Source organism: Styela clava, chromosome 3 (genome assembly GCF_964204865.1).
Source record: "Styela clava chromosome 3, kaStyClav1.hap1.2, whole genome shotgun sequence".
In the NCBI taxonomy this organism is placed as follows: domain Eukaryota; kingdom Metazoa; phylum Chordata; class Ascidiacea; order Stolidobranchia; family Styelidae; genus Styela; species Styela clava.
The window spans coordinates 8,378,000-8,389,596 of NC_135252.1; the positions used below are offsets into that span (position 1 = coordinate 8,378,000).

General features: G+C 34.3%; 1 protein-coding gene across 1 annotated transcript; it reads right to left on the reverse strand.

Annotated features, from left to right (window-relative positions):
* Positions 1–3,550: 3,550 nt before the first annotated feature.
* On the reverse strand, positions 3,551–8,637 carry LOC120341815 (uncharacterized). Its single transcript, XM_078110626.1, has 17 exons — positions 8,478–8,637; positions 8,127–8,206; positions 7,980–8,045; positions 7,668–7,775; positions 7,401–7,523; positions 7,052–7,316; positions 6,775–6,890; positions 6,264–6,440; positions 5,908–6,083; positions 5,728–5,818; positions 5,427–5,641; positions 5,233–5,344; positions 4,968–5,116; positions 4,709–4,874; positions 4,481–4,624; positions 4,251–4,385; positions 3,551–4,169 (listed from the first exon to the last, which is right to left on the reverse strand). The coding sequence occupies exons 2-17, from the start codon at positions 8,185–8,187 to the stop codon at positions 4,120–4,122; spliced, it is 2,154 nt and encodes a 717-aa protein (XP_077966752.1). The 5' UTR covers positions 8,188–8,206; positions 8,478–8,637; the 3' UTR covers positions 3,551–4,119.
* Between the last annotated feature and the right edge of the window lie 2,960 nt (positions 8,638–11,597).

The window sequence follows — 11,597 nt, forward strand, 5'->3', positions numbered from 1 at the left end:
GATCGTGCAGAGGTACAGCTGAATAATATAATAGAACATTTTTTTAAATACAGTGTCTTAATTGTCATTCCCTCGACTGCTAAGGTATTTTCTCCTATTCAAATCATATGTAGAGATTTATATTATTCCTTATTTTATTGTTAAATTATTTGAAAGTTTCTTTTTGTGTATAGAGCATCTTTTCTTTAAATTTTGACTCGTACTAAATTTTGGTGTTGCAGACTCACGATGACCATTTCTTCAAGCTTTTAGGTTAAATTAATTTAACATACACCTGACTTAGATAGAATAGATTTATTTCGGCTGGTATATCTATTGATTCGATTGATACATGGAAATTTAAAAAAACGGGGCTTCGGGAGCACCGAAAAAACATATACACTGAAGTTAAAAGCAAGCACATATTATTTGTTCGTGTACCCACAATTTTGAAATGATACACAGATTGCATGGAATCGGAAATATTGTGAAATAAGTCCTCGAAATTCAAACTGGTTTATTCCATCATGAAATGCGTTCCTTCAATACACGCAACAACTAAAAGCCACATCCGACTAAAAAGCAACGAACTCACACCTACCCATCCAATGTTTTTCAACTGAATTCGTTCAAGTTAGTCTTGCTTAAACTGTGCTGTACCTCCCGTTCCAATCCTCCAGTAACTTTATAAAGTCAATGAGCTCTTCTAACAAGCGCATTTGTTCTAATATTCACATTTGTTCTGCGTGTCTTGTAATGTAATAGTGAAGTTTACTCCAGCATTCCACGGATGGCTAAAATATAGGCAGATTAGTGTAAAAAAATTGTTATTATATGCTCTGGGAGATCAGTGGCCACTCAACAAAAAATATAAAAAACGCTGATGCACATATGCATTACTTATACTCAGGGATTCCATACTGTCCTTAATTTCTAAGAATTGTCCTTATTTTGGCTTGCAACCTTATTTTTGACTTGCGTGTCCTTATATTGTCTTATTTGGACTTCATAAAGGAAGCTTTGTGTTGTTTGTCTTATCGCCAAAACTTTATTGTGGCATCATGGAAGCAACATAATCTTATTTGAAACACAAAGAAGCAACCCACATATAGGCATGAAGCATTGCTAGTTTGGCGATCCTTAGGTTTTGTCGTGGTGGTGGTTATTTTAGCCTAAATTTAAAAATGAGCAAATGCAAAAACGTTTTTCGTGATGAGTACGGAAAATAATTCAAAGTTAAACGAAGCTTGGAAGGTGAGTGCACCGCACACTGTGACGTCTGTAATTGTGACATTAACCTGGGGGCCATAGGAAAGCCAGCTATTTCTGCTCACAATGCAGAAATTTTTCCGGTTGTCCTTATTTTGGGTTCCAGATCGATGGAATCCCTGCTTATACTGCTCTATTATCCGGTAAACCGTCACAATAATATCCGGATATCAGATAGCAAAATAACTCGGTTAATCGCTATGCGGATAATCCAACCCAATTGCAGCCTCATCTGAGACTGTTACGGACTGCTAATAATCAAATTTCATTTTGTAATCAAGTTGTTTACATTATAGTGTCGCAATCGCGTTGCTCAATTTATTTACGTGTACCCCTTTGTGATGTCACATCGAGACGTCTCTAGACTTGCCGAAGTCGACGAGCATCTTTGTTTGATTATCGAGACGTGCCGTTTGTAACTGTAATTCCTCGATTGTGGTTGTAATGCGGTAGGTTGCGTATGACTTAGTTTAGTTACCGTGACCATTAGATTTTGTTAAGTTGTTTAGGGCTATGGCATTCAGACTAGTTATATGTTTATGATTCAATAGGAATTATAGCTCCACTGAATATCCCTCATTGTTATTTATTTGCAGTTAAGTTATTTATCTTAATTGTGATTTAAGTTGTTCACTTTTGTAAAACCCCCGTTAGGGTACTCATTACCCGTTACGGTACTAGTTACCCATTAGCCCGATTTGGACGTTTCGTATTTGTTCTCAAGACGTTATCTACACCTGCAGGTTACCTATATATATGTTTACTGTCATTATTTCTGGATTTGCTGCTTGGTGATTAACTTTCGACATTAACGTTTAAAGGAACCTTTTCAATATATGCTGTGGAACCTTTTCAATATAAGTTTCAAAGTAATTCAGATTGTTTGACAGTGTGGAACTTGGAAGGGATTTTGCAAGGTTCAACTATGATCGTATCAAAGTATTATTGTTTGCACCAAGCAAAAGGTTCGGAGTCTACAGTACGCTAAAGTAACTGAAATAGAAAGTCAAACGTTAGAACTCTAGTCCAAATATCCAACAGAGACCAACGGGGAATTTCAAGCAATCCGTCTCAGAATTAACATAAATCGGTCGTCGACCACGTTTTATCTGCACTTCAACTACTTCACCTAAATAGTAAACTGCGGATTCGCCACCGTTTTCGATAGCATTGCGGCATCCTGTTTATTGCAATAAACGCTACTCACAACAAAGAATGTTGTTGACGCAATAATGGGCGATTGCACGTACCGTCAGTGTTCGACGTAAAGGAACAATGCTCGATGAATCATAATATGTTTTTAAATATAATGAATTGTTATTTTTCCCTTGAAAGAACCAAGGCGAAAAGAGCCGCACAAAACCGGCGCAAGAGCCGCATGGCCACCCTTGGACTGAGTCAAAAAAAAATTAGCGTAGCAATTTCCCTATACTTACTCATAGAAGGAAAATAATAAGGGCAAATCAATATCTGCGTATAATATTAATTCAAAAGTGTCTATGGCACCGAATAGGTTGGGAACCACAGCTCCGAATGCATAGTATATATCAAACATTGCAGTATGTTACGCAAATAGAGGTAACTATAGGAATGGGCAATTCAGAATAATTCCCTCTTTTAGAATATAATTAAAATTAAATCTTATTATATTATCTATAGCGATCTATTAATTTTATTGCTCAATAATGAATACTGTAAATGTCTTCTCAGCTTATCCATTTCCGCAATACAGCGCTAGAGATGTTACCCTATTGGCATTACAAAAGATATAATGACGCATTCTAAAATAATTCATCATTTTAGGTTAGCCGACTATTGAAAATCGTTAGTCATGAATGTGCTCAATTTTGTTTGAAAATTCGCGTGCAAACGTCATCTCGAGTTTTAATTACACCAAACAAATAATGATAAGTTACATGAGTTTTGAGATGCTGTGTAGTGCGCCCGCTTCGTATTAAGTATGCCTATCATTGATTTGATTTGTTGCTTTTCTTTAACGTGGTACTGGGATTCAAAGCATATAACAAAATATGTTTTGCAACGAATTATAACCGGGAAATACATTTTGTGTACATCACTAAAACCAGTGGTGGAATTCAAATTTTTTGTCAGCCGGTTCCATCACAAAAGTCATATTTTTAAGCCTGTTTTCAAAAAAAGGGGGGGGGGGGAAGGGAGAATGTAACCAGTAATGCTAACCGGTTCGCTGATCTCATAAAATTCTGTAAGACTGTTTTATAGAACTGGCTGAATCCCACCACTGCCTAAAACCCCCAATAAAATTCAACTCGAAAAAGATCAATTCTGTTTTTACCTTTGCAATTCTTTATTATTGTAATTCGTATTAAAATTTCATGCAATCCAAAAGCATTAAGGCTACTTGGCACTGGAAAAAACACATCATGTACATAGGGAAATCGCTAAATTGATACGTTAGACGTTGACACCAAAATTCAATAAAACCACAAACGTTATTAAAAGGCTTGAAACTCCAACACAGGCCAAAAAATTACACTTATTATTATAAAAAAAGAGCTGAGAAGTGAAAATAATTGCTGAAAAAATGATCACGATGTTTTTTTTTTAAATCTAATTTCACGGAAACAAACAACAATATGCTAAGGTATTTGGATACTAAAGTAAAAATACTTATCAAAAACAACCTTTTGTATCGACAGTAAAAAAAAATAATCAAATATTCAGATTTCAATATTTTTTATATGGATTTACAAAATATATATAAATTATACTTTTTATATCATTCGTAAGGTAAAGTTTTTCAGCAGTTTCTTTCTCGACATGGTATTTATATATATATAAACTCAATAGCATGATGATGAGGAAATAGAGGTTAAATACATCCGATCACGTTTAAGGCTGGTTGGCTCCAGGAAACTTCTTTGTGTCAATGTTAATTGAACCTGTAAATAATTGGAATGTCAGAACTTTTTCGATACCGTTTAAGGAAATAAAAATGACATGAATTGTTTAATAATATTTACCAGATCGCGTGATTAAAGCAGATAATTGACCAATAACGTTAGCTTGGACTGAATAGCCTCCATCTTCTCGTTTGTAACATCTTGGTACATAGTCGAATTTTTTGGACACCTCATCATTTTCTTCATAACAACATCCTAAAAGTAATAGAGTCGATTATTAATATATTTATAATATATACTGACAAAATTGTGCAATTCGCCACAGAAGTCAAAAAATCATTTCAACTTACCGAGATCCCAAAGACATTCGTATTTGTCTGGAATCTTGAGGGGGTCACGGCCCTTGGTGAACATGTCAAACGTTGGCATGCAGGCGATACGGCGGTAGTACAAAATTGGAAATTGATAATAGTTGACACTGCAAGTCTGGTTTTCTGTAAAATAACGAATAAAGCGTTAATTGCTTTGATACAACATGATTATGGAGAAAATTTCAAGTTATCAGTACAAAAACTTACTGGGTTGATAAGCCAAAGGAATATCGTTGAGATCGCTAATGTCGCTACTTGCGCCATTTGGTTTGAAACATTGTGGCACTTTGTACGAAGCATACGCATCCCAGCAGCATCCACGAATAGCAACGCAGTGGAATTCGGTGATACCTGGAAATCCGCATTCTTCTCTCTGTGAACGTGAAATATATACACATTGTATTGATATGAATATATTATGATTACATCCAATAATATACAAATTATATATGTAATTGTAACTTACCATGTTAATAAGACTGTTGATTGAGCTGCTTGATTTATCTTTGGCGAAGCTGTAGTAGATTGATGCGTCTATATTAAGTCCATACTTGAAAAGTGGCAAACACGATGCTGGTCGAGCAAATTCTCCAGGCCTTTTGACAGAGAGGGAGACTGAACAAAAAATACAATTATGATTGTTATCAGGATATAATTAGGGAAAACATCAAAATAATGAAAACAAAAGAAAACTTCATATGTTCTCATGCTACTGTGTAAATTATACTTACAAGATTCGTAGTAGATGAAAAATACGTTGTAATAACACCAAGGTACAGCGGCAGCAGATGTAATAGCATCGTCGGTCATGTCCCTGACCTCATTGTCAGTGAGGAAGACAGGCTGAAATGAATGATATAGAAATTTGTTTAATGAAATTGTATAATATGTCGCTCTAGTTATTGAATAAAAGCTATGTTCTCACGTTGTAACAACAATAAGGAAGAACTTCGCATTGTGCTGCAGAGATTCCATCGTAGCCACAGTTGAATCTGTTTCTCAAATCGTGGAGAGAACAAGTGTTGATTCCAAGTCTTTCGAAATGTTGGAAGAAGAGTTTCATTCCGGGGAAAATTCCAGATGGAAGGGATGGAATGAAAGGTTTGCCAAAGTCTTTTAAGTCTGTCTTTTTTCCAGAAACTGTGATTCAAAAAATCAAAATGAATGTAATTCAATCAAATCATTAAACTTTTAATTCTTATTTTGCATATTAAAAATTAACTTACGAAGTTGAGTAATCAATTCGAAAACCTCCCCTTGACTTGCTCCAGTTTGTTTGGCCAGCAGAAGATTTCCCATGACAGGATCAATGGCACCCTGAACATAAAACAATAAAGATTAGTTGCAGGCGTGGGGCGAGCAAAATGGCATTTTAAATTCACGGGAAATTTAGCATAGGTACTTACGGATTGAATCATAGATTGGAGGAAGAAAGTTGAACCCTTGTCTACCCCAAGAACAAATGGTACGGCATCAGGAGAGACCACTCCTTTGTTAGCCATATAGTTGATAAGTGCAACCTTGTTTCCATCTTTATTGAAGCCCCCATTCAGAAGCAGTTGAGTAGTTGCAGGATCCAATCCTAATAAAATAGAAATAAGATTAAGAAACGATATTGGGTATAATTATTTCATCGACCTAAAATATGCTAATTCAACTGTATACTGATTGCGTGACGGTTTATGTCTACGCCTGATCCAGGATTTTTTTCATTTAAAACTTCGAGGTTGGGACGAAAAATATTGTGAAGTATCTAACTTACCCATGTTAGCAGCCAATAATTGCATCATTTTTTGTGATGATGACGCACCCCCTGTTAGGAAAGGCAAATACATAGGATTAACGTTGCCCTGAAGCATCATCATCTGCATTAAATTTGCATTTCCTGCTCTGGTTGTTGGTTCACGAGAATATTGTTGTACTTTTACCTTTGCAGATTCTGAAAATGAAGAAACAATGATTAAATAATTTAAAACGTAGAGTCCAAACAAAGATTTCAATACGTGCAAAATTATATGGTGTTCTATGTTATCGCTTCATTCACGTATCCCTCGGGGGTTTTTGTCGTGATATCTACAGTCTACACTAGTCGACTTCTTCTGGTACCGCTTGGCACCGTACAAAAACTACGTAAAATTTATACGAATATAGTATTGCAGCGCCATTGATAATATGGAGGGAACTTCTGAATATTGTGAATAATTTTCAAGAACCAGAGCTCATGCCCGCGGCATATAAAATCCAGCAATTTATTTCCGAAATCTGTAAGTTACCTGTCAGAATTTCTTGACCACCGGGTGCATTGACCATGTATTGCATCAAAATTCCGTCGTTTCCTTCAGTAACTCTTTCACACTGGCATCGTCTGTTGGTTCCCTGGATTGTTCCACTGTAAAAACAAATAATTAGCTTACAGCGTTCTCTAGTGTAAAATACGTTGTTGTTTTTTATTGAGTATAATCGTTTCATATCTTCAGCATTTTATCTTATACAACGAGACAGAGATGACTAGACTATCATTATTACTATCATAAAATGTTTGATACTTACTCGCATGGTGTTTCTGCCATCAACATCATCAAAATAACTGGTAGTTGGTTCGGCAAATGTTGGGTTATTGCACTTTTGTTTCCAGTTCTTGCTGCTTCCTGGATTTCGTCCAATAAAGCTATCCAAAGAAGTACATTGTCCTGGTCATTACAGACACATTTGTCGTCACTGGATACTCGGTAGTTGGCTTTAATTTCATCTGCGATGCAACCACGTTCTTCGCCCATTGTCAAAAATGGGAACAATGTATAGTCATCACCGTTGCCTGTGATTAACAAAAAGATTAGAATTTTGTTGACCAAGATTTCTCAACAAACGAAAATTTTCCTTTTTTAGCTTGTACACTTACATCTTTCTCCATCGGCGCACACTCGGTCTGCCATGAACATAATGGCCATCAGTTGTTCATAGGGTGATTTGCCTTCGCCAGCCAGTATTGGCAATATTTCATTTAACATCTTCTCGGCTTGGGCTGAATAAAAGATAAATTGTATGAATAAATAAAACTGATTCAAATTGTAAAATAAATTTACGATTAACAAAATAATTTAAACAGTCGTATTTTAATTATATCCATCGGTTTTGGTTATTTGCAAAATTCAAAGTTTGTTCGTACCTGATGTCAAACCTCCAGCTATAAGTAACAATTGCCTTGCGTTGTTATCAAGTTTCTTTTCTCGAGATAGGTAAGGTGAAATATCTTTCAACATATTTGTCGGATCTCCTAAAAATTGAAATATTCAAATATGTTCACAATATATAAACGTTTTCTAACTTAGGAGAAATTTTGTCATTTTGGAGAGAAAATTTGCACTGTATTTGCTGCAGTAATAGGTATATGTTTGAGTTCTTTATCATTATTATAATATTAATTATATTATTGGCTAAGGGAACAACTGATATAAAATAAAAATAAAACTGTTCTTACCTCCTCTCTTCTGAACTGACAATAACGAAAAAACGCATATTGCGGTATCCGTATTAGAATTGTATTCTGAAGAGAAAAAAAAAACATTGTTTTAATTTACAATTCAAGCTAGATAATACATAATAACATAACCAAATAATAACTTACTTCGTGTTGGCAAAGCCAATGCAGAAACTGCAAATAAACACACCAATGTAATGACACGCATTATTGTTTGTTGAGCGGAGCTGGGAATAAAAAAAGCAGTTGTTACTTTAATACCTTGACTGTCATTATTTATTAGGAAAAGTATTATCGAAGTATTTCCCTATTATACAAAATAATCAATTTGTTTTGACAGTATTATACAAATTTATTTTAAACAGAAGAAATTGTGTCAGTTACATTTCAGTTACAATTTTTCTGTTCCCTTTATTGATACCAATTTATCATATGTAGAGAAATTTAGTTAAAAGATCTGAAGTTCGTATACTAACAACTGTAAACCGACTTAGTTACCTTGCTCTCGCACACTGAGAAATCCTGTGATAGGTTAGGCTGATATCAATATAGCCTTTCTCTTTTGCGACTGCTTGACTAGTTATTCTTTATCGAATCACCTGTCTAACTATGGAGTTGGGAGTGATACTGATTTCTCCTCTGACTCCCGTTTCTTTAATATCGCTCAGATGACCGATGCCTTTTTCTCGCTTTATTTGTTTCTCTTTTAAATGACGATGTCATCAAACTTCTAATCTCTTGTTTCTTCATAAATTTCGCGCCTATAATGCGGGTGCCTTAAAGAGATAACGGTCGCAAATATTTTGCTAGACTCCAGCTATTATAAAAAGAATGAGATAATGGCCGTGTACCTTTACGTGGCAATAAAAAGGGGTAAGTTAGAAAGTGCTATAGGTATACATCATTTACCACGGTAATTAGGGATTGTTATCTCATCAAATATTTCATCTGACGATCGTGAGTTATGGAGTTTGACGCAATTTACGTCGATCAGGTGCTGTTTATGTTCTAAGCACAGTAATTACGTAACTAAATTATAGTTGGCCCACACTCGTTTATGGAAAAATATAATATTATATTTTAAAAATATCAAATAATACCTGCATCAACCTGTAAATTTTAGCATTAGGAAGTTTATAACTCTTGTCTTAGACTTCCTATTTTAGCTGTAAATCTCTAACATCAGCTGCTTAGTTTGTCCAAAACCCTTTATCCATTGACATAACTCACTGCAGAGAAAGACAGATATTCAATTTTATCTAGCCGACAAACAAATAAAAAATGCCGATTAATTCAATGCTAATTTATAGTTTAAATTGTATATTAGAAACATTAAATATATTCCCAGTTTATCCCGCTTGTTTATCAGCAATATGCCTTTGCTTATCCATTTGAGACAGCTTATTATTTTAGTCTTGCCCATTTACTTAATAAAAATTTGACTAAAAACTAGATTTTACCCGAGAGCATTCCATGTTGAAATAAAATTTGTTTAGTAATTCATTAACACACAGACCTTTTTTTGTACATCAGATCACAATACATTCTTGCACCCGCTGCTCTAAAATTAAAAATTATTCTTGAAAATTTCCGGCTAAGAACGTCCTTAATTAGTTAAAGGTATACTATTAAAAGTTTGATTCAGAGAATTTTAGAATTTCACTTAGTATTTATTATCAAGTTGTGTATAAGTTTCTTACAGGATATTTCCGGTGAAGATTAATTTTTTTGCGGTTTGGCTATTTTGAAGTGGATTATCCGATTACCTCTATTTTCAACTGTACAAGTCTGTAACAGGATGCTTTGAAAGTACCCAAAGTCTATTGAGATGTTTTCAAAAATTCAATTCTACTATCTTGAATGATAAGGAATGATAGGCAAATTTTAGCATGTAAATTGACTTTTGAACCTACTATGCACGTAAATTGACCTTTGAACCTACTATGCATGTAAATTGACCTTTGAACCTACTACGAAATCATGTTATCGTGCCAGACAAAATATATTACAATTAATTGAATTTTATGTGGCGATCCACACTCATACTTGAATTTATCTGCTATTCATTTTTCAGTACCCATGATACATTAGAAATGAGAGAGAGCATGAGGAGATATTATTCTGTAATACCAAGAATGTCGAATGCGACTCTTAGGGTAATTTTCATGTTATGAATTTTGAGAAATGTATATTAGTACACTTCGCTGATAGTAATATTAGTCTCTATGACTAATTGTCATGGTTCCGGATTTATTTTATATTCAGATATTTGATAAAAATATTGTCAGATTGTAGAAATTTTCAACCCTCGCTCATAAATTTACTAAAAAACGATATTTCTAACGTTTCCCCAGACCTACAACATCTCGTCTATTTCGGAATTACCCAACATTATACCTTGCGAAATAGTTTAAAAACAACCGTAGCTTCAGGGAAATGACGGAAAACCATTTTGTAAGATTTATAGTGAAGTTCTGTGATGTAATCCATGTTGTGTTCTATATATATGGATGCATCATTTTCAATATATCAAGTCGATGTTATATGAAATCAGTTATGATATAACGGGTTTTACTTATAATCCTAAGAAGGGCTTGGACTGCACTGAAGATTGCATGAACTGGATGGCATAGCTTCATAATCTACATTGACGGAGATACCTCGCTGCACCCAAATACAAGAGATATATGCCGAGATGACGCAATCTTTAGGTGCAATCATAAACAACAGTTAGTGGTCATAATGAATGATTGTTTTGTCTTGATGGATTAATATCTACTCGATTAATTAAACCCTGATTAAAATAACGATGTGTTATTTATTATTTCTAGGGAGAAACCTTTTAATGAGTTATACGATCACTCGTTTTAGAATGCACCACGCGTTTTTGTCGACAGGTGATTTAGAAGCTTGCTGTAAATCAGTTGTGCGTTATAGATTCCGATTATGACGTTTTATTGTGACAGAAACGTTGAAACGCTCGTCAAATTTTATTTCTGGAACAGTAACGTTACCAATAAATAACACAAAGTGTTGTCAATTCATTTACGACGAATATGAGTTCCAACTACTTCTAGTTATCATAATAAAGTTTTGAAATAGTTCTGCAAGTTATAGTAAAACTTTCAGAAAATATTTTAAAATCAATTTCCACATATGTCTATTGAATAACTGAGTGAAAAAAATTAATTGAGTAATTATCAAATACGTTAAAAATAACAAGGCGATTTTATTCACCTTTCTTGCATTTATCGCCCGCGAACTTTTATAAAAATGTCTGATAATTCACCCATTGCTATCAACCCCAAATAATGATACTTCAACGAACTACTTACTAGCAGATGAGTTTAGCGAAAAATTAGGGTATTCGTGTAGTAAAAATCAGAATTTATTACGTTTTGGAAAAAATTTAACTTTGATCAGATTTACTTCATTCTCTTGCAAATCGATTGAGCCTTGCAATCGAGCTTTTCTTTTTACTAAAACGAAATAGGCAATAGGCACTTCAATAACCATAACCAATAATGATAGCCATAAACACGAAAGCTGAATATAATGATCCTCTTGAATATTTTTAAATGAGGAAGATACAGGGTATCGTAGAGTGATTCCAGACAG